At 36.2% G+C, this 23,209-nt stretch overlaps 3 protein-coding genes and 1 non-coding gene across 6 annotated transcripts in view; 3 read left to right on the top strand and 1 right to left on the bottom strand.

The window, feature by feature from the left end:
* The first annotated feature begins 1,224 nt into the window (after positions 1–1,224).
* LOC111461664 (pentatricopeptide repeat-containing protein At3g18970) lies at positions 1,225–2,880 on the top strand. Of its 2 annotated transcripts, none has more exons than XM_023105272.1 (2): positions 1,225–2,657; positions 2,727–2,880. In XM_023105272.1, exons 1-2 carry the CDS (start codon positions 1,261–1,263, stop codon positions 2,731–2,733), a joined length of 1,404 nt encoding a protein of 467 aa, XP_022961040.1. In that variant the 5' UTR covers positions 1,225–1,260; the 3' UTR covers positions 2,734–2,880. The 2 variants fall into 2 exon arrangements, with proteins under 2 accessions (XP_022961040.1, XP_022961039.1); XM_023105271.1 differs by having other exon boundaries at positions 1,225–2,692; positions 2,804–2,850.
* A 1,869-nt stretch (positions 2,881–4,749) lies between these two features.
* TRNAG-GCC lies at positions 4,750–4,820 on the top strand. Its single transcript has one exon. It is a non-coding gene; the product is annotated as a tRNA-Gly (tRNA).
* A 10,337-nt stretch (positions 4,821–15,157) lies between these two features.
* Positions 15,158–17,197, top strand: LOC111461360. Of its 2 annotated transcripts, none has more exons than XM_023104863.1 (6): positions 15,158–15,288; positions 15,661–15,719; positions 15,803–16,036; positions 16,311–16,581; positions 16,709–16,786; positions 16,952–17,197. In XM_023104863.1, exons 3-6 carry the CDS (start codon positions 15,807–15,809, stop codon positions 17,000–17,002), a joined length of 630 nt encoding a protein of 209 aa, XP_022960631.1. In that variant the 5' UTR covers positions 15,158–15,288; positions 15,661–15,719; positions 15,803–15,806; the 3' UTR covers positions 17,003–17,197. The 2 variants fall into 2 exon arrangements, with proteins under 2 accessions (XP_022960631.1, XP_022960630.1); XM_023104862.1 differs by having other exon boundaries at positions 15,159–15,478.
* Positions 17,198–17,541: 344 nt separating this feature from the next.
* LOC111461431 (calpain-type cysteine protease DEK1-like) overlaps positions 17,542–23,209 on the bottom strand; it is a 25,142-nt gene continuing 19,474 nt past the window's right edge. The window contains exons 21-32 of the mRNA XM_023104944.1: positions 23,062–23,177; positions 22,680–22,977; positions 22,007–22,326; positions 21,444–21,795; positions 21,031–21,351; positions 20,848–20,952; positions 20,541–20,669; positions 19,601–19,981; positions 19,387–19,524; positions 18,955–19,191; positions 18,431–18,878; positions 17,542–17,980 (exon numbers count right to left, since the gene is read on the bottom strand). Of these exons, the coding sequence (XP_022960712.1) occupies positions 18,573–18,878; positions 18,955–19,191; positions 19,387–19,524; positions 19,601–19,981; positions 20,541–20,669; positions 20,848–20,952; positions 21,031–21,351; positions 21,444–21,795; positions 22,007–22,326; positions 22,680–22,977; positions 23,062–23,177 (2,703 nt within the window). The 3' untranslated portion in view covers positions 17,542–17,980; positions 18,431–18,572. The remainder of the gene's footprint in view (positions 17,981–18,430; positions 18,879–18,954; positions 19,192–19,386; positions 19,525–19,600; positions 19,982–20,540; positions 20,670–20,847; positions 20,953–21,030; positions 21,352–21,443; positions 21,796–22,006; positions 22,327–22,679; positions 22,978–23,061; positions 23,178–23,209) is intronic.

Here is a 23,209-nt window from a genome sequence, read left to right as displayed (position 1 = left end):
GCCCAAACGAGAGTAATTTGTACCGGGGTCGACCCAGTCAAGCGTTAATTCACCAAACTAAGACGATCTCAACCAAATATTACACGGAGTAATTTGTATACCCATCATTTTAGAGAAAGTAGTTTTATTCCAACAAGTATGGTCCTAGGATAGGTCAAACATTAGAAATAAAATTGTTACATCATTCCCCAAGAGTTTACTATGATACTCACCTATACAAACATATTCCATAGGTCCCAGGTAGATATCTCGTTATGAACGGATGATAAAGACCGTAGAATATGTTGATACCTGTAATGTCCCACATTGCTAGGGTAGGAGAACAACCCACCATTTATAAGGGTGTGGAAACCTTCCCATAGTAGATGGGTTTTAAAGCCTTGAGGGAAGCCCAAAAGAGAGCCCAAAGAAGACAATATCTGCTAGCGGTGGATCTGGGCCCTTACAAATGGTATCAGAGCCAGATACCGGATGATGTGCTAACCTTCTTGCTATGCTATTCCCCGAAGGGGGTAGACACGAGGCGGTGTGCCAGTAAGGACGTTGGGCCCCAAAGGGTGGTGGATTTGGGGGCGGTCCCACATTGATGGGAGGAAGGAAAGAGTGCCAGCGAGGACGCTCGGCCCCGAAGGGGGTGGATTGTGATGTCCCACATTGGTTGTGGAGGAGAACAAACCACCATTTATTGGGTGGGGAGGAGAACAAACGACCCTACAAGAAGGGGGTGGATTGTGATGTCCCACATTGGTTGTGGAGGAGAACAAACCACCATTTATTGGGTGGGGAGGAGAACAAACGAGCCTACAAGAAGGGGGTGGATTGTGATGTCCCACATTGGTTGTGGTGTGGGGAGGAGAACAAACGAGCCTACAAGAAGGGGGTGGATTGTGATGTCCCACATTGGTTGTGGAGTGGGGAGGAGAACAAACGAGCCTACAAGAAGGGGGTGGATTGTGATGTCCCACATTGGTTGTGGAGGTGTCCCACATTGGTTGTGGAGGAGAACAAACCACCATTTATTGGGTGGGGAGGATAACAAACGACGCTACAATATCTGGTAGCCGTAGATGTGTGCAGTTACGATTTTGAAAATACTTTCTAACAAGATTAACATTGATACTAACTAATTCAATTTTTTTTAATAAAATAATTCTTTTTCATTTTCTAAAAATATAAAATAATTAGAAAAATATATAAATTCATATCATAACTGCATGCGTGTTTCTTGCTCACAGATTGGGTTCGAATTCAACCTCGCAGATGCACCTATCCCCAAGACTGAGCTGCATCCATCTCCTAAACAACATACTGAACTCTTCCCTTCTTCAACTCAAACAAATTCACGCCCAATTGATCACCAATGCCTTCAAATCCCCCTCCCCTTACGCCAAATTAATCGCCCATTTCTGCAACAAGCATTCCCCCGAAGCCACCGCCTACGCCCATTCCATATCCCTGCACCACCGACACCCCACCAATCTCTTCCTCTTCAACACCCTCATACGATGCGCTCCGCCTCAACATTCCATCTCCATTTTCGCCAATTCGGTCTCCACTGCTCACTTCCAATTCGATGATTTCACTTTCATTTTCCTGCTCGGAGCTTGTGCGCGGGCTCCATCGCCGCCGACGTTAACCACCGGCAAGCAGATTCATACTCATATTCTCAAACGTGGGGTTGTTTCAAACATTTGGGTGCAGACTACCATGATTCATTTTTACGCGATTAACAAAGATGTGGGTGCTGCACGGAAGGTGTTCGATGAAATGCCTGTGAGAAATAATGTTACCTGGAATGCGATGATTGCAGGGTACTGCTCACAAAGTGGAAGGGTGGCTCATAAATATGGTCTAGAAGCGTTGGATTTGTTTCGGGCGATGTTGGTTGAATCAACGAATTCTGATGTCAATCCAACGGATACTACAATGGTCTGTCTTCTTTCAGCTGCATCTCAACTGGGTGTGCTTGAAACCGGCGTTTGCGTTCATGCATACATCGAGAAAACAATTGATTCCCCTGAAAATGATGTGTTTATTGGTACTGGTTTGGTTAATATGTACTCAAAATGTGGGTGTCTCAACAGTGCTTCATTAGTTTTTAAGCAGATGAAGCAGAGGAACGTTTTGACATGGACAGCGATGGCGACAGGGTTGGCCATTCATGGAAAGGGTAAAGAAGCATTGGAACTTTTGGAAGCAATGGGAGGTCATGGTGTAAAGCCAAACGCAGTAACCTTCACAAGTCTACTTTCTGGTTGCTGTCATGGGGGGCTTATCGAAGAGGGGCTCCATTTGTTTGATGTAATGGAGAGGAAGTTCGGTGTTGTGCCACAAATGCAGCATTATGGCTGCATTGTTGACCTTCTTGGGCGGTGTGGGCACTTGAAAGAGGCATATGAGTTGATACTTGGGATGCCAATGGCGCCTGATGGTGTGTTATGGAGGAGTTTGATGAGTTCTTGTATGGTTCATTGCGATGTTGAAATGGGAGAGAAGGTGGGGAAGTTCCTTGTGGAGAGTGTTGTTGGTGATGAGTGGTGTGATGGAAGTGAGGACTTTGTAGCTTTGTCGAATGTTTATGCTTCTGCTCAAAGGTGGGAGAATGTGAAGGCTGTAAGGGAGGAGATGAAGATCAAAGGGATTCAAAACAAAGCCGGGTATAGTTCGGTTCAAACTGGGGGTTAGAGACAGGGTATAGTTCGGTTCAAACTGGGGGTTAGAGACAGGGTATAGTTCGGTTCAAACTAGGGGTTAGAGACGGGGTATAGTTCGGTTCAAACTAGGGGTTAGAGACGGGGTATAGTTCGGTTCAAACTAGGGGTTAGAGACGAGTTAACAAAAATTCATCGTTAAAACATCTGTAACATTGTTATGAACTAAATTTATAATCTGTAACATTGTTATGAACTAAATTTATAATCTGTAACATTGTTATGAACTAAATTTATAATCTGTAACATTGTTATGAACTAAATTTATAATCTGTAACATCATTATGAACTAAATTTATAATCTGTAACATCATTATGAACTAAATTTATAACATCATTATGAACTAAATTTATAATCTGTAACATCATTATGAACTAAATTTATAATTTAACGGAAATAGTATTAGAAAAAGTATGAACGACCCAATGCTAGGATTATTATCTTCCAATTTATGGAGAAATATGAGTTTTCTCTTTTACCCTTCATTTTGATGTGTAATTTTATTTTTGAATATGCTTAATTAATAATAATTCATTTAAATATATATTTAATTTTTTTTTTACAAATAAAATTTATTAATTCCAACTTTTTTAATTAATTAGTTAATTGGATTAACTTAGTAAAAATTTTATTTTCAATTATTATAACTATTAATGATTATTTATAATCAATTATTTGTTTATTTGGACTAATTTTGAATAGCTTATTCGTAATTTTAGAACATAGTTTACTCAAATTAAATTTACTAATTTACTAATTGTAATTAATGGTAATGAACTATATTGAATTAAAATTAATAATTATTGTATTATAATAATTTTTTTACTTTATTAATAATTTATCATAATTATATATGATTATTAGTATATTTTATTGAAAATAATTTATGGTATTTGATTTTTGAAATATAATAGGTATAATTAATATTTCAATTTGATTATTTTTTATTATTATTTACTATTACAAGTTCATATAATATTATTAAAATTGATATTTAATGTAAAATTCCTAAAATTTAAGATTATTTATTTGATGAATGAAAGATAAATTAATATTTAATGAGTTTTCACTCCATAAAAATAAAATAATTATTTGCAACTAATTATCTCAAATTAGTTACGAAATAAAATAACTAATTGCAATTAATTATCTCAAATTAGTTATGAAATAAAATAACTAATTGCAACTAATTATCTCAAATTTTATGAAATAAAATAACTAATTGCATCTAATTGTCTCAAATTAGTTAGGAAATAAACTAACTAATGACAACTAATTATCTCAAATTAGTTATGAAATAAAATAACTAATTGCAACTAATTATCTCAAATTAGTTAATGGTTGGAAGTACTTGAAATCTAATATAAATATTATTTTCTGACGATTATTATTCTAAATTGTTTGTGCGATCACTTTGGTCTCTCCACTTTCTTATTATTATCATTCTGTATGAATTAATTTAAAACGATGAAAGACAAAGTTGATAATTAAAAGAGTCGTCGAATTTAAGTCCCAAAAGTCATGAGGCATGTTTGTATATGTTTGCATTTTTCGATTCCAATAGTAGAATTATTTAAGAGTATTTTCACAAGCAAGGGACCTCTTGTTTGATGACAACTTTTATTGTGGAGGGCATGAAACGATTTTGATTCTAGATAGTTCGTTGGGGCGTTGAAACAGTTTCTATTAATTGACTCTTGGTTAATATCTTTCATGTTTGAACTGTCTTTGAGGGACCAAATTTGTAATTTTTTTGTAATGTCAGACATAATTATGTGTAAGAATTAAATTGAAAAGTAAACCTTAAATTTTAAAATTAGTTTAGAAAATATTTAATAAATATCTGGTTAATCTTTAAACTTTTAATTTTATATTCAATAGTTCATGAATCTATTATTAACCTATTGCATATAAGATATATAAGATACAAAATTGTAATTTCATTAGACATATAACTCATATAACTCGTATATAATTATTTAAAAAAAGTTTAATCTTTTATTTAATATATTTAAGCTAATCAACATCCTTCAAAAAGCACCAGTGGTCTAGTGGTAGAATAGTACCCTGCCACGGTACAGACCCGGGTTTGATTCCCGGCTGGTGCAGTTCTTTTGGTTTTTTTTGGTGTGAATATTTTTGCTATATTTAGTCTTTTTTTTGTTTTTGTTTTTATTTTTATTTGACTTTATCTCAAGTTATACTTATAGAAATAGGTTGGATTTCTATATAAACATTTATGTTAGGTATGAATATGGAAGAATTAAGTTAAGAACAAAGGATAAGTCCAAAATGACTAAAATGTCCCTACCATGCTTGAGTGTTGGTTTATGAAGCAGTAAACTCCAAATAACCTAAGAATTTTTATATGGCCTATTTTCAAGGATGTGAGAAGTTATGAAGATTTCAAAGTCGTTGGAGCACTTTTAGGGGCTAGACTAAGGATAAAATGACCAAAATGTCCCTAAAATTTTTGTAAGATATTTCAAGGTCGGAACAACCTCTGAATGACTTAATATTTTATGCAAGACCTATCTATAAAGACATAAAGGTTTATCTAATATTTCAAGGTGTTTGGATAAGTTAAGAATCTAAACCAAGTTGGGGTATAAGCCAAGACTTAAAAGAAATGACTAAACTACCCCTAAAAACTCATAATAAGGATTCATGATTTGCCTAAGAATCTCAAAGAACATGTTATGATCTTTATAAAGACTTATGCAAGCTATTATGGAAATTTCTCGTGTTCATGGCCTATGAGCTTGGATTAGGGCTTAAAAACTCATGATAAGAGTTATGTCATGGTTGTGTCTTAAGAATAATCTTTGGAGCAAGAACGTAAGAACCTATGAGACTAAGAAAATGCTCTAAATACAAAAGAGAAGAGCACAACACAAGCCCTAAGTGAACTTATGAATATGAAGACATGAAATGTTATTAGGAACTCATGCATGAAATTAAAAAGAATTCCGAACATGTTTGGGGTATGTACTCAGATTCAATTGGTAAAAGATGAAAGTATCCCTAATGATCTCTTTATAAGAATTCATGAAAATTCCATGAACCCGAGAGATATTTTATGGCATATATGAATTATGCTCCTCGAGGAGATATGTTGACACAAATAAGATAGGTATACTTTTGGGCAACTTTAAGCATGCCAAGAAATTAGGGTATGTTACAAGTATGCATTATCATATGACTATAGTTCATGACCTTATGTCAAGATTGCTATCCTAAGGGCATGAACAAGTCAAAACTTTAAACACCTCATGCCTTAAGGTTACCGTGACCTCCAAGAATGTTAAGTAATACTCTAACCACGCCTGAAGTGACCCTTGACCTCCCACCACGCAGTTCATTATTATTTCATGTTTTCTTCATCTAAGTGGGATACCCTGCGTCAAAATTATTTAACAAGATTGACATGATTTTCTTATCTAGTTATCTAGTCAATAAAGAAATAGTGAGAACGATAAGTCTGTTTGTGAAGATTGTAGCAGAAAAATACTTGAGAGGCTGTCTCGAAAAGTTAGATGTGTTATTTTCCATGTGCACAATACAATCACCTTGTCAATTGTCGATGAAGAGGTTTTGGAGGGGACGTTAGCCCACTCTTCAGTGCAGGTGGTTTCTATATTGATCTTGAACGAAGTACAAGCCCTAGTTTGAAATAAAACTAAAAGAACTCTAAAAGAACTCAAGGTGCACATGCAAGACATATTGGACAAATGCTTTATCTTGTGTCGGGTTGAAGAATGTGTGGGCTCGGAGGAGCATTTCAAATAGCACTAGTATACAAGTGGGAAAAAAAAAAGTGGATGTTAAGGTTGAGGAGAGGATTATTATTAGGACCTAAGAGAACCAACCCGCTATCCTTTCCACCGACAAGAGCGAAAGGTTATGTTGCTATGTGAAACCAGCTTCATGCAGTTTCCTCCCCTCTAAAGGCCACATTGGGCCTTCACCTAAAAAGCCCATGACCCAACTCCCTACTTGGAATGGACAGGCCAAAGAACCACTCTAGCCAACCCTAACCAATGGGCTGAGCCAACCTCCAACCACTTTATTGCCCCCTATGGGTTACAAACTCACATTACCCCATCACAATCCATACTTTGAACAGGTCCAAAGATTGGGTCTTTGACAGATAGTGGTATCAAAGCAAAGATTCTTTATGACTATGCTCGAGAGACACTCTGTCACGACTAGGTATGTACATCTTTAAGACTTCAAGATTAGCATGTCTAAAGATTTTAAGTGTTTAATTAACTTTAGGGTTACGGTAACTTAAGGTGGCTCTGCTCCGAGGACAAGTAGTAACCCTAAAGACTTAAAAGAGGATAGAACTAAGGCTATAGACTTCTAGAAACAGGATTGTCTCAAGAGAAAACGGTCTTTACAAGGCCAAGAGTGGCTACAAGGGTTAAGGAAGACCTTGTAACACCTATGAAAGGACTTAAGACGCTAAGAACGATCAACAAACCCTGTACAAGAAGGAAAAAAAGAAGCCTCTAACATGTAACCTTGAAGGAACAAAGTTCATTATATCGAGACTTGTTGAATATAAGGAAAGTGATTCGCCCTTAGATAATCGATAATGCAATGATGACCAAGGAAGACCTGTAATCTCGATAAAGAATATTGAGAAAAAGTGTCAAAATGAACAAATGTTGGAATATGTACATGGTTGTAAGGCATAAATTTAGGACAAAAAGGTAGAAGCGCAAATTATAAGAGCAAGCCGAAGGACAAACCCATAAAAGAATCCTCAAGAAATTTGGAAGGACATAACTAAAAACAAGTACCCACCCGAACTCTTCATTCTTAAGTTCGTCAGTTCTATCATCAATATCATCTTCCATTTCAGGGATGCGGAAAGACTGTGTTGGTCCTAGAATAATTGGACATTAACTCACATGAGAGGGTGAAATTGATGGTACCCTGAGGTCGGGAACCTGGGATAATTCCTAGAGCTCGCCATTCAAAAACTACGGGCTTTATGAAAGCTGGCATTGGACAACCTGCCAATGGGTGGTCATGCTTGTTCAAGGCGTGTTACCTATGGCCGAATGTCGAATGTCCCAATTATACTTGTCCAGGACGTGTTGTCTATGGTTGCATGCCCGTTCGAAATCGTTTTACTTGCTTTCATGTTAGATAGTTCTTTATTATTTCTTGTTGCGTCAAATACGGGGGTGTATGACTTGTAACAAAAATCATGTCTACACTCGTCAGGGCTAAAATACCTCAAAATATACTATAGGGTATGTGACTAGTTGTCAACTCTTCCTACCCGAGTTATATGCTATCAAAGTCGTTGTTGTTGGTTATTCGCTTTTAGCTTATAACATTACTTTCTTTAAAATTTCTTTCTAACATATTTTCTCACTCACGTTTCCAAAAACAATACTCACAAACGTGTTCAAAGATTCGAGCATACGTTGATATTTTCCACAAAGTTCGAATTTCATACGGCTAACTTGTTCGTTAGGTTAGAACAAACGTTGCATAATTGCTATACGGTTGCCGCAAAAGTGCGATTGTAACATCTAGCATACTTAGTTGGTAGGCATTAGAAAGTGAATGAAATCTCAATTGAGTTACATTCGAGTTGGCAAGTTAGGTCTGTATTTAAATTTTATAGATACGTGGGACATATTTGATTGAAAGAACTCAATGCGAGTCGAATCGAATCGAAATTTTATCTGGCCTGTTGCACCACAGCCCCATGTGACATCCTTGGTTGTAACATTTCATAAAAGGTATTCCACCTATGACCAAAAGAATGTCTATAGATTGTGTAATTCATAATGAATGCTTTGAAGTGACATTGAATTTACAACATCTTTTTGGAATTAATTTATGCAATATGTACTTTGGAAATGAATTCATATATGTTGTTCATTCATGGTTAGTGTTGTGTGTCACAATTGCACTGTTGCAACAGCAGGGTAACGATTGTGCAGCACTTGTTCTAATCCAACGAATAAGTCAGTCGTGTGAAATTTGGACTACGTAGACAATATTGGTGTATGTTCGAGCCTCAAATCACGTTTGAGATAAATGTTTTAGAAAGCGTGAACGAGGAAATACATTGAAAACATTTTAAAGAAAGTAATGGTATGGCTAAAAGCAAACAAGCAACAATATCAGCTCTAAGAGCATATTGACAACTAGTCACATCCCCTGTAGTACATTTTAAGGGTATTTTAGCTAATGATTTTGGTGACTAATCATACGCGCGTATTGACACAACAAGAATAGAAAGACCTATCTAATATGAAAGGAAGAAAAAAGGGTTTGGAATGGGCATGCAGTCATGGACACCATGTCTTGGACAAGCATGACCAGTACATCCTACATGCACCCTTGAACAAGCATGATCGTAACACTATGTAGTTATTTTCATAGAATTTAGTTGTTCTTAAATTAAGGACTATGTAACGATGACTCGATACAAGATATTTTCGAATAATCCGTTAACCCGAACATACTTTTATCTTAGAAAGATTGATGGGTACTCTTTTGGCATATGAGCACATGCAAGGTAGGTACTCACCAATAGAATAGGTAGCATTCTCTTATATTTAAACCATACTTTAGCCTTGGTGGGTAAGGATTAGCATATATCTTAAAGTGAAGAGTCCCTTTGGATTAATTTAAATGAATTAGGTGATTAATTTAAGTAATGATATCGATTACCCTTTCACGAGAAGAAAGTTCATAGCAGCTTTACATCGAGTATTGATTTAATGAACTATAATTACGGGTCATCATAAGTTTCTGTATCGGGATACAACTTTTAAGTTCGCGTTAGTCATTTCAATGTTTTCTAATATCGATAATTTAGACATGATGTTAATTTTGGGCAAGGATGTCACAGCCCAAGCCCCATGTGCACAAGCAAGCATCAACATGTGATGCCTTTTTCTCTTCCTCTCTTAACTTCCAAATTTCATTAATGAACGAGAGAGATATTTTGTTTCAGAAACAAAATGCCAAATGGCAACATCTTATTGGCTCTCAAATATATTAATTAATACTGAATTTTTTCTATATCACACAACAAATATCCTAAGAAAATGTGGCCATTTTTAAGTGTATTATCAACTTGGGATCTTACATTTCATTTTCTTTTTCTTTTTTAATTTCATATATTCATAAATATTTTTTAAAAATTATTTATTCTCGAGAGTTGAATTAAAATCAATAATGTTGTAACCTGTTGTAACCTTATTTTTCGGTTCGTTGAGTTAATCTAGAATCAAATTTTTTATTTTCTTAAAATTTAATTAATCCAAACCGAAAAAATAAAATCTAACCCAAGTTTTATAAGTGAAGTAAATTGAGTTGATCGGATTATTAGGTCTTATGAACACCGAACACCTTTAATCTTAAACATCGAACATTTAATGAACGTTTTAAACGATCAAATAAATACAAATTTGAAAGGTAATGTATGAAAGCTGACGATAATGGAGGCTTTGCCTGTAAAGGACACAGCTCATTCACTGACCCCCCCCATGTGGTGTGTCTTCATTTTGTCTCAACCATGCTTTTCATATTTTGAAATTTCTATATATTCAAAAAAATTTAATTACTATAATATAAATTTAAATCCTATTTCTCCCCTTCAACTTAAAATTTAAATAACAACCGAACCCTGAATCAGTGGCCGAACCCTGAATCAAGTGGTTGAATTTGGTTTCAAACCCCGGTTCAAATAGGAGAAAATTTAAATAACAACCAAACCCTGAATCAGTGGCCGAACCCTGAATCAAGTGGTTGAATTTGGTTTGAAACCCCGGTTCAAATAGGAGAAGTACGTCATGCTAATGTGGTTTCAAACCCCAGTTCAAATAGGAGAAGTACGTCATGCTAATGTGACCTAGATGATCAATATCTCAGGGTCAGGCACTAATGAGCACATTAAACTATCCATGTGGCTAAAAGCGCTCACAGCCCAGACACAACGACACAATTACCAAGCACACACCCTACCACTGAGCTAATAGCCCATTGTGCGAGACTCCCACTGGAGGCCAAAAGCGAGAGAAACCCCATCTCTCTCTTTCCCTTTTTTTCACCCCACATCGTTACACGATTTCTAGATTTAGAAATGAAGCGAAGATGGGAAGATTAATAAGAATAAGATAAGATTAATATAGAAAAATATACATTAAAATGATGATAATCCCAAATAAAAGCCAAACAAATTCAATCATCTCCTCACAATTAATAACCCAAACCCTAATAAATCCTTAAAAGAACACAAACCCATGTCATAAATTCCTTCCAACATGGGTTTAGAACACATATATGAAAAGGAGAGGGGAGAATTAATTTAGAGGAAGAATCCAAGAGCAAGAGGAGCAAGAGAAGCCATTAAAGTGGGAAGAGAAAGAGAAGCATCCGAAGCAGGGCTTGGAGCTGGAGCTTCTTGAGCTGCAACAATGGTGGATGACAACGCCATAGCTCCCACCACCATGGCCAACATCAAAGCTTGAAACTTCATGGCCTCCATTGATGATGAAGATGAAGATGATGAAGATGAAGATGATGAAGATGATCCAACCCAAAAAGCTTCAAGCTTTGATCTTTATTCTTCAACCTTTCAAATTCCCTTCTCTTGCTTTGGATGAAGCCAATGATGGTGGGTTCATTCCTATTTATAGCCCAAAAGTATATATTTATTTGTTTATTTATTTAAGGTTTTTACAGGGTGGTTTCATTTGGTGCCAAACAGCTGTCTAAAGGGACACCACTTTTTTTTTTTTTTTTTTTTTTTGGGATTTTTTTGGCTTTTTTTAGAGGTTTTTAGTTTGGTGGCAAATCAAGGAGTTGAGCTGTTGGTTTTGCTTGGTTTAGGGTTTTTTAAGGCTAAATGATGATAACCCTTTATTCTTTTCATCATTATTAGTTATAGTTGGTGAAATTATACTCATTATCATCTTAATTATATCAAATATCTCGGTTGTTCGATGATTTGTTTCGATAAACTGATGATCTAATGTATCGGTAATTTGTTTGTTGTAGGTTCGTATCTTTATTTTTTTGCTTGAATGATAATATTCTTACCATTAGGGAAAAAAACGTTCCTTTAAGATAGATCTAAAGATATTTTCTGAAAGTAGAAACTGTATGTATGTATAAGTATACGACCATGGATAAATTCGATCCAGTCAACTCAATTCTTGTGATTCTCATTGGATTGTAACTTTATTTGATTTGGGTCTCGTTTAAATGAATGAAAATTTTATAGATTTGGTTGCTTAATTAAAAAAATTTGAATGATATATATATACATATATATTATTAATTTTATAATTATTTTTGTATTATTAATTATTCAACCCCTTTAAAAATAATCTTTTAACGTAACTTTTCAAAATATATATTAAAATTTTGTCGAAAATCTTAATTAAGTTTTTGAAAATTTTCATTAAAAAAATAAAAAATTTAAATAAATGACTCAAAACCAAAAAAAAAAAAAACTAACTCAACTTCTTCCTATCCCATAGTTATATGTAGTAAGTACTTGTTGTTGTCTTTTGCTTACATTCCCATATAACATCAATTTCGATTTCTCAACTCTTAAGCTTTTAAAACTCTCTTTCAAAATCTCTCTGTCTCGTTTTTCAAAACTTTTTTCTTGAACCGGAGCCAAAGGCTCGAGCACGTCGCTTAGTCATAGGCGACGCAAGAACGAATAGGCTTAACTCACTTACTGCTGAGAAGTGAGTGCCACACAATCCTAAGTCTACTGCCATCAAAGTGCGATTGTGACAATTAGATTGAGTTTGATTCATCATTTAATAAAATTTTATTTGGGTTGAAACAATATCCCAACTCAACCCTATCCATGAACATCTTTAAAAGATGACGTTTTAGAACGAGTTAACGTTGAATATTATTTCATTAATTAATTAGTCGAGAAAAAATGAGTGTGTTGTTAAATCAAGTAATAATTAGGTTATAGACGTGGACGAGGACGAGAACGAGGATGAGGACGAGGACGAGGACGAGGACGGGCGCAAATGTTTCAAAAAATAGGATCAAATAAGAGGAAGTTTTATTAGACATTAATTGGTCAGTGATGGAAATAGATATTTTAACAATAATATTTAAGTTGTTGCATTGTCCATATCTACTAACACATTTATGAAATCATTGTTTATATATATAAATATCTAAAATTGACACAAAGAAACATTGGGCTTATTGGGCTTAATTTGAGCCCACTAAGCAATGAACATTGAACGAATTGGGCCATTTATCCCTTATTGGGCCTACTCCTATCCCTTATTGGGCCTACTCATCCCACAATATTTCAATACTTTCAGGGTACATACATACATACATACATACATACATACATACATACATACATACATTTAAAGAAGGATAGGAGGGACAAATACCCACAATTAATTAAGTTTAGGTAAAAAAAAAATGTTAATATGAAATTTGAAAGCCAGATATATAAATTTTCGATGTTGTCTAATAGATCTTCGTCTATTCAATTTTTTTTTTTTTTTAATTATGGAATATATTAGACACAAAATAAAAATTTTAAGATTTCTTTATATAGCGGTATCTTTCTAAAAATTTTGAATATGAGAATGATTTAAATATTATTAAATTTACGAACCTACTTTTAATTTCTAATATTCTCTTTGAACATATTTAATTTTGTTTTTATAAATAAAAAATAGTTATCAATTAAATTGAATTGAATTTAAGAAAATAATTTTCTATCAAATAATTAAAAAAGAAAAATAAAATAAAATAAAGATGTTACCTAAAACGTGGTCCCATCTTTTTTTTTTTTTAATGATTTTATTCTATTTTCTGATTGTTTCTTAAGTGAAAAAATAAATTAAAATAATTCATTTTAAAATATAAATTATTAATTAAGCTTCATATTTTCATTTTATATACTAAAATTAATTAAGTTAATATTTTAATAGATTTTATATTTAATTTTATTGCTGGGTATAGGCGTTTTATTATTATTATCATTATTATTCTAACAAAAATAAAAAATAAAAAAATTAATAATAATGTGTCAAAAACCTCATTAATTTTTCCAATCAAATTTAAGAATTAATATATTAATTTTTAGTTAAATAATGGGTTGAAAAAATAAAAATAATTATTATTTATTATAATACTTTTTAAAATTCGAATAGAATTTATTATCATTGTTATTCTATATTAACTCATCAAATATATATATATATATATATTAAACCAATTAATTATGCATGATTTTATATTTTTTTTAATTATTATTTGGAAGCTTATACCATATTAAATTTTATTAGGTAAAACGTATAGGTGTAAGTAGATATTATAACAAAACAATAATATTGATATGAGTGTTATATGGGTAAAATTAGATGTTTGAGGCCAACTATTCACGTGAGTGCACACAACTGAGATCCTGATGGTTCGGGGGCACATTGCAGAGGACCCCACTAATCTATGTACAAATCGAGTTAAAACACATGTTCCTCATCTTCTTACTTCCCGCAACCACGGGCTAGAACCTCGATAAATGGTGCAATGTGGAAAGAGTATAATAAATGAGATCTATCAGACTCGTGAGGTACACAATACTACCCTAACTCAATTTAAGCATTGAAGTGTATTTTGGGCTTAATAACATACATGTTCGAGAATATTTGTTACAGGCTTCTTCGACTAGGACAAGTTAGCTTGATGATGCTACCAACACCTACACCTACGCTAAGACAAGTCACCTCGACCATGAGACCAAACCCATCAACTAGGATAAGTCATCTCAGCCATAAGTTGAGTCATACTAGTTCGAGGCTAGTACGAACTTAGACAGTATAATGTTGACAAAATGACGAAAAGAAAAAAAATCAAAACGTCGTTTATAATCATTTTTATTTTTCTTTGAATTATGTTATTTCCTCACAATTTGTTTGTAAGTTTATTTTTTAAAAATTTAAAATTAAAAAATTGATTAAATTTAAGCAACAATATAATTATGGTAAAAGACAAAATAATAATAATAATAATAATAAATCCAAATATTAATACCCAAAATAAGATTTGTACCATTACCAAGGCAAATGGATGACGTGGCAACAATCAAGGTAAAGTAGGATTAAGATGATGACGTGTCAAAAGTAGATTAAAAAGGACAAAAAAGAACAGTACAAATGGCCACAGCAGATTGCAGCTCTTCTGATTAGTGCAATGTAAGCAAATTCAATTCAATAGATTTCGTTTGAATTCATCAACCCCGGTGTCACGTGCACTGTAAATTCAATCCGGGTCGACCCGAACTCCATCTGACCGTCCATTAAATCCAACGGTCACAAAGATTCCACAATTTTCCATTTGATTTTCAAATTTTATTTAAAAAAGAAAAAAGTGCAAAAAAGAAAAGGGGGAATAGAAGAAATAGGGTGAAACTGAAAAACACAGAAGCAAACAAAGAGAGAAAGAAAGGAAGAACAAAAAGAACAAGAGAAAGAGCTTCTCCTCTGCAACTGAACTCAAGAGCGCCGATTTTTCTTCTTTGTTTCCATTGAAATGGTAAAATCTAAGTGTAACCCATGAAGCTTTAACGCCTGTTCTTCCATTCTAGCCGTTTTTCTGTTCTTGTTCTTTGAAGATTTCTTCGCCATTTCCACGATTCTTTGCCTACTGCGGCTTCTTCTTCCATTGCAACTCTGTTGATGATTGATGGTGTCGTTGGAGAAGCTTTTTTTTATGGATTTCGAATGTAATTTTAATTTCCTGTCTAATTCTTTGTTCTGTTTAAATTTCTGTGGAAGAAACTCTGAATCTGGTAATGGCTGTTTCTTTTCAACTTGGAGTACTTGATTATTGCATCGTGGTTTGGTAAATCATGTGTTTGTAGTGGAAATTGCAGGAGGGTAATGGTTTTTATTCCATTGATCGCAGGGTTTATTAGGGGGAAATCGTGTTTAGTGATCTATTGAGTTTTGGGCTTGGATCTTGAGGTTTGTTTCTATGGGGTTTTGTTTGATTTTGGAGTGTTTGTTTGTAGAAAAATGTAAATGGGTGGATGTGATTTTTGTTGCAGAGGTATGGAAAACGAAGAAATAGCTCAGAAAAGCAATAAATCTGGTGAGACAGATTTTGTGTTGCAGTGGGGGAATAGGAAGAGGATGAGATACATGAAGGTTAAGGAACCACAAAGAATTAGTAGTAAATCCGATTGTTTAGGGAAGAAGAAAGTTTCTTCCAAAGGGGATCGCCGTGTTCTTGCAGCTAATGAGAAACCTTCATCAGCGCACCAAACACATCGCCTTAACAAGTAAGAAACCAGGCAGAAGTTCATGTAAATTCTACTCTGTTCTTTAATCTCTCAAGTTTTTGTGTTTGGACTGCTTAGAACAAGATCACATGTTAGTTCTTGAACATCTTAATGCAAGATTTTCCACCCTTTTTAGTGAATTTGATGATTAATCTTTCCATTTGAATGCAATAATTTGATTTTAGAGACTCCTGGTTGTAAGTTAGATCCTTAAGCAATGTTTAGAGAATCATGTAGGCTATTAATGGTGCTAAGTTGTAATGTTTGGTGACAGGAACATTGTTTCACCAACTAACAATCAAAGAACATCCGTAACATCACCCGAGAAGGAAGATCGATACTATACGACACGGGGTTCGATGGGCGTGGACGAAAAAGCCTCAATAGAACACACGACAGGGAACGACCGAAAAGGGTTCGTGTGGCCAAGGCTCTACATTTCTCTATCTAGCAAAGAGAAGGAAGAAGATTTCATGGCGATGAAAGGGTGTAAACTTCCTCAAAGGCCTAAGAAGAGAGCCAAGTTACTACAGAAAAGCTTAGTTGTAAGTGTTCTAGATTCAATGGTGCTCGATAGAGCCAAGGACGAAAGGAACGCAATCCCGGGTCAGACCGAGGAATCCTTTTGAATATATTAGCTAACTCCCTTATCCCTGTGTGTGGTGGATGCAGCTGGTGATGCCGGGCTCGTGGCTATCGGACTTGTGCCAAGAGAGGTATGAGGTTAGGGAAAAGAAGACCTCAAAAAAGGTAAACTAATACAACTCCTTAATGCAAAACATTCACTGAACTGTTGTGTGTGAATCTGAAAGCTGAGGACAAAGTATGATCAAATCCATCCATCCCATACCCTTTTGTTCTGTTTTCATTTGTAATAAGAACGAGTTGAGCTGAGAATATGATATTGGGATGCAGAGACCCAGAGGATTGAAGGCAATGAGAAGTATGGATAGCGACTCAGAATGAGAGACACAGATAGAGACATATGGGATAGAATAACATAACCTCTTGTTTGGTAGCCATATTTTGGTGAATTGATAGCCCATTTTTCAGAACTGAGATGATATTATTGCAAGTCACCCAATTTCTTGTAGTGCTATTTGTTTGGTAATTGGCTAATTCAGTAAATTTAATTCTAGAAATCATTACTTTTTGGATTCTGATCTTTGTAATTTTATGTGTTTCTTGCTTTTCAAGTCATTGGTTGCTTCTTCCTTAAGACTAATATGCTTATCACAACCATGGTTTGTCTGCATAGGTTTTGGTACTAACCACTCTTGACTTCATTGCTTCTTTCCTAAACAAGTCTCATGTTTGAAATGCTTGTGGAAGTTCGTGTTTTTGGGCCATGACGATGCATGACGATGAGTGGAAACTATGGCAATGGGGATAAGTGAGTGAGTGAGTGAGAGAGAGTGCGAGTGAGTAACGAGAGCACGAGCCCAAGCGAGAAGGCAATAAGTGTGGAAGATGGGTTAAAACTTAAACGTAACGATACGAGACTCGAATATGAAACAAAAGATTATATTGAGAGATAATTTTTGTACAATTGAACTCGATGTTCCGACCGTTAAAGCTTCCAAAACTGCAGCGCGAAGCATAAGAATGCCCCCAGCTACGTTGCTTTCTCTATAGGAGGCCCCAAACTGATTAGCTCCGTTAAGTTCTGTTTCCTATTACTTTCGCTCCTCCTCCTCCTCCCAAGGGGAAAAATCATCAAGAAAGAATTTTACAATACAAAATCTACCTATATACAAGCTTGAATACTTACTATTATGCACCCTTGATTTGGCATCTTCTTCCCATGTAAAAAGGCGTAGCAGGCTTCATTCAGGACCTTATGTCTAATGCTTCTAGCGACAAGAGCAACGAGAGCTCGTATCCCCCAAATTACTGACCCCCTAGAAGGGCTGCCCCTCAGAGGCTGAGGATAAACATTGCAACCTGAGAACAGTATCGTTGTAAATGGTGTGTTGTTTAAGCTTCAAACATAGTAATCAACTACTACTAACTAAAGTTGAAAGCATATGTCACAGCTCAACTAATAAATGTACCATATTCAGGGGCATGTTTCAAGCCTAGGGCAAAGGTTCCTAAACTATGTGCACTGACCATGGCAAGCACCATTGTTGCCATGACCGTGTCCTTCACGGTAACGAGGTGTGTGTGTGACACATAGTAGTGGTGGGATGACACCAGTTTTTTGATAGTACACTCCTTGATTTATAATGCCTAAAAACCCTTAAGACCCATTAGCCCCACGCATGACACCCTCTCAGCAGCCTTTTTCCTACCTTAACAGCTCATTTGCTCTAAAGCCTACTTATAAGAAGCATAAAAGTCACATTAGAGTCTTCCTGACATATACAAGACAAGAGGGGAAAGAAAGTTTACCAAGTGATTACGCCATGATAAATAGGTCGATGAAACCCTTGAAGCAGAAAACAGACCGACAGCCCAAGCTACTTGAAATGTTGATGATGCGCAGGCATCTCACCTCGTATGATAAAACCAGCCGAAGAGACGATCACATATGCTATAAGACATCCAAGGTTATCGATGCTTTTGTGAAGACAGACAGGACAAATGGTGCTTCTTCGCCTGGGTGTATCGTTGTAGGTACAATTGTGTAGCCCTTCGGATCAGGTTCCAGAACCATCTCGCATGATATTTCACGGGAATTGACATAGTCTGTGCCCCCAACGGATTCGTGCAGGTAAATGTTGTAAGCTGCTCGACGTCCACGTGTTTTCAAGATTCTCATTCCAATGTAGAACATCATTGAATCATGACTTGATTGATAGTTCCTGAAACCAGCCGACGTCCTCGAGAAGCTCACCCCCTTCAAATGTAAAATTCTGAAATCAATATTATCCACCTCGAAAAAGTTATATTTGAAGTCGAGTAAAGGAGAATACCTGGGTTAAGGTTATGAATACATGTACAGGGTATGATGCATCTGGCCCCGAAGCCCTCAATCGAAATTGTGGATTTTGATGCCATGTATCATAATCTTGACAGCCACCAGCACTATAACCTCTCCATTGGCCATGCACGGAGTAGCGCATCTCTGGAGGGTAGATTCGACAAACATATATTGATCGAAAGTGTATCTGAAAATCTTGCCATGACATCCAGAATATTCCATCTTTTGACTGCAAAACACATACAAAACATAAAAATCAAGTCTCGTATGATTACCATGTAGAGAATCAGAGATCACACGTTTTACTCGTGCTTTAGTTTACAATTTCAAGTCTCAGATGATTAGCATGTCGAGACCACGCATTTTAAATTTTAACGTCCATTTTTCATTGCATCCAACCAGCAGTCAATATGTAAGTACAGACCTGTGGAATATGCTTTAGCTTGTGCTTCATCCTATCAGTCCATTCAGGTGAAGTATCAGCCCATGGACCATTCCACTCAACTTCATTAGCCCACGGATTTCGAATTTGAATAAGCTTGTGGCCATCGACCTCTCTTACCTGAAAATTCAGTAAAACGTTGGACATTCTTGATCGTGATATTCGAGTAGTTGATTCACAGGTAGAAACAACTTACCTGTAGCAAAGAATAGGCGTGTCCTTGCACAATGCCGCTAGAGGAAATATGCACATCTGAACCTGATGGACTGCCAACCCCAAGTAAGAAACCTTCTTGTTTAAAGCGCAACAATTGAGACCATAGCCGACCACTAGCTAAATCAATCTGAGCCTGGGCACTCCTCATGTCGATCTCCTCACCGGCACCTCCAGTAAGATCCACAAGAGCATCCTGAACTAGACCACCCTCCAACGCTTCGTAAGACCCATGTAATTTAGCATATGCCTTCTCCAACATGGACACCCAGAGTTCATTACCTTTCCTACTAGTAGCAAATGCTGGTTTCCCCGGTGATTCACATGGAATCCAATCATCAACAACCACAGGAACCCACTCACTCTAGATAAAGAGAGAATGATGAACACAATAAGTGAAATAGTAATCACAATACATCGAAACAGAAATTATAAAAATAAGCAACACGGATTTAGTTCGAGTTAGAATCTGTACTAGTTAACGGATACTCTGTTACTAAATTCAGAAACATGTTCCCCTCTTCTTCTGGTTGGTCTTTTATCTTCGATTACAGAGACGAATCTCTCCTCTGCCATCCTTTATCGTTTGTTCAAAGACAGGGCAATAGTAAATTGGCTCAACTCAGTCACAAGTTTTACGTGGTGCGGCTAGACAGAAATGAGTTTTGTGTAACGTTTTATGGACAATGTTTTCTTTGTCACTCGATGCAGGCTCATGAATATTTTATTGATTATTCGTCTTGTATCAAACTGATATACGTATATTCATATCAAAGATTAGGAACTTGAATAAGTTAGAAACAAAGAAAGAATTTAAGGCCAACCATGGTGAAGCTAAGCTTACTACAGTAGCAAATTATTTCAGTGAAGCCAAGTTACCACTCATGAATGAGAGCACCAAATGATAATAATAAAAAGTTCACCTGAATACAGAAGCGAACTGTATAGATCCCTTCTTCGTTATACCGTGGCGTAATAATCACTTCAGAAATTTTGGAAGCCTCGGTTAAGACAGCGACAGCACTTAGGAACCAACAATCACCCAATCGTCCCTGTTTCATTTTATTACATAGGCATGGATCTTGTTAAAAGGTTATAGTAAGATCAGAGCGAAAGAAAATGAAGAGATTAAATGCTCAATATTGGTGGATTCAAAAGATGAGCATGATCGTTCCTTTTGCAAGGACAAACCAAATGGACAAGTATTTAAGTAGTTTCTCAGAAACAAACCTGACAAACATCAGATGGATTGGCGGCCTCAGAAAATAAGCATGGCTGAGAATCTATTCTGCCCTCTTTTAACAACTCTACAGGCCTCATCCACTCAGAAACAACCTAAGAAAAAACGATTATGAAGAAAATATGGCATTGATTACGAGCACTTAAAATCAGATAGCCAGTCGGAAAACGTACCTGTAGTTTTGAAGGTGGATTCTTTGGGTCGACATACAAGGACTCGTCGTTTGGAGGAAACTCCTCATCGGTAAAATGCATTTCTCCCCTTGCAGAGAGAGCTTCTTTAACAGCCAACTCCACTGAAAGCATCCGTTGGTTGATTTCCTCGCATGTTTCCGTACGAGGTCTCCTAAACTTCCTTGCAAAAGAATCCACATCAAGTACTACCCCATCACGCTCCAATCTTCTCTTTCTTCCGCTTGAATACTGTCCATCCCAATCCACATCATCCCTGTCGTACAGATCTACGTCCGCAGGGTCACTATCCCACTCATCAACCTGAGTAAAACGAATAAGGCATCCATTAGTCAATAGGTTCAGCTATGGTAGATTACCTCTCATATCTTCTTAATAGAGAAAACAGAGCATACTCTAGACGGTGAATCTGCCCACTCCCAATTATCTTCTGTGAAGTCGAGCATATTAAAGTCCGTGGAGCTCATAGCTGCATGGAGAGAAGCAATTTCATCTTCTGTTAAGCTCCTTCCCCAGAGAAACACATCCATAATGTGCATCTTGGACTCAGCTCCTTCACTATCTGATCTCCCAAATATGTCAATGTCTGTGGGGGGTCTAACACCAACCCACATTTCCGTCCCTTGCTCCCAAATGTTATCGCCCACGTTTAAGGGCAACCCAGTCTGGTAGCCATCAAACCCACCATCTAAATAGCAGGTTGCTTCTCCCAAATCAACATCAATGGTCATAGTTACAATATGCCACCTGCAAATAAAAGTTAAAATTACTAAACAGATTCTTCTGTACCAAAAGACTGTTCGCCAAAACACGCAAGACAAGGCGGTTGAAAGCATAAAACTTAGACTCTCAAGTAGCATGAAAGAGGGAGAGGCTGCTCAGTCTGGTTCACAAAACAATAGCAAAAGCAAAAAGGGAGAAGCTGCTTGGTCTAGTTCTCAAAACAATAGACACAGACCTTCCATCAGCAATACTGGTTGCACTTATGCTCCACTCCTTTGTGACAGTCGATTGTCTGTCACCTTTAGTGATTAATCTTAGACCAACTTGTCCAGCTTCAATGCCTTGTTCGGAACCAGCCACCAGAAATTCCCAGCAAATCTTCTTCTGATACTCCGTACCAAATAGGCAAACAGGACCGGACTCTGGCTGAATCAATGCAGCAATCGAAACACTTATTTTTCGAGTTTGACATATACTGGCCTCAATCTGACCACAGTGCTTGCCACATCCTATTGGCTCATCATCGAGGACGCAGACAGCACCATGGATTCCTGTCTGCAGAAGTATAAAAATAGCAAAGGAATTACACTGGTGCATTGAAATAAGCGAAGCATGAAGCTTTAGCCTCTTAGGCTAGATAGACGCATATCAACAAGCTGTGCACAGAAGGGTCACATCCCCATGTGAAAGTAGCCATTAAAATAACTATTTAATCACTTGTTCAGAAAATTTTGATTGCAAAAACAACAGAAACATATTTGTTTGGCTAATCTACAGTACTTCGAACAAAAAAAAAAAAGAACTTAAATACAGGATTTTAGCTTAAGCATAGAATGGTAGTATTGGACTGCCCAACCCAAGAAAAAGGTCATGTTCCCTATTTTGTTGGAAAGAGTGAAGTATTCAACCTGAAGTGCACGGCGAGCTAACTGGGATACTCGAATCCTACGAGCAATGCTTGACACTCTTTCTCGAGCAAAAGAATCCTCAAGAACAGAATCGCCTCCAACGGCACGCACCGCAGCAGCCATGGCAGCAGCTTCTCTACCACCAGCATTTGGAATTGAGGACATAAGAGAAGCTTCTATTTCCTTCCACTTACGTTCTTCTTTCTCCAGTAATGCCTTTCTTCTTTCTTTACCTCTTCCCTCCTCCTCACGTCTTTGCATTAAGATTTCTTCTTCCATTTCTTTTTCCCTTATATAACTATAATTTAAACAAGAAAACGTTAATAAAGATGCAGAAAATTAGAGATCTTCAATAATTCCTAAAGTAATAACAAAGTTATACCTCTCCTGAATGATTTCAAACCGTCTACGGTCCTCAGGCATCCACTTCTTTATTTTCTTAGCACTCAGGTCCGAAAAGCCTATGCTATCAAGAAAAAGTCTCAAACGAACCTCATCCTACAAAAAAAAAAAAAAAAAAAAAAAAAAAA

Source organism: Cucurbita moschata, unplaced genomic scaffold, assembly GCF_002738365.1.
Source record: "Cucurbita moschata cultivar Rifu unplaced genomic scaffold, Cmos_1.0 Cmo_Scf00025, whole genome shotgun sequence".
Lineage (NCBI taxonomy): Eukaryota > Viridiplantae > Streptophyta > Magnoliopsida > Cucurbitales > Cucurbitaceae > Cucurbita > Cucurbita moschata.
Note: the sequence above shows the minus strand (reverse complement) of the source record. Positions and strands in the feature narration are given on the sequence as shown.

What these genes read in the sequence shown, in the direction of transcription:
- LOC111461360 (XM_023104863.1), top strand. Translation starts at nt 15,807, where the DNA reads ATGGAAAACGAAGAAATAGCTCAGAAAAGCAATAAATCTGGTGAGACA. An exon ending in TACTACAGAAAAGCTTAGTT is followed by an intron (nt 16,582 to 16,708) that starts GTAAGTGTTCTA and finishes TGGTGGATGCAG; the next exon opens with CTGGTGATGCCGGGCTCGTG. An exon ending in AAAAGAAGACCTCAAAAAAG is followed by an intron (nt 16,787 to 16,951) that starts GTAAACTAATAC and finishes ATTGGGATGCAG; the next exon opens with AGACCCAGAGGATTGAAGGC.
- LOC111461664 (XM_023105271.1), top strand. Translation starts at nt 1,261, where the DNA reads ATGCACCTATCCCCAAGACTGAGCTGCATCCATCTCCTAAACAACATA.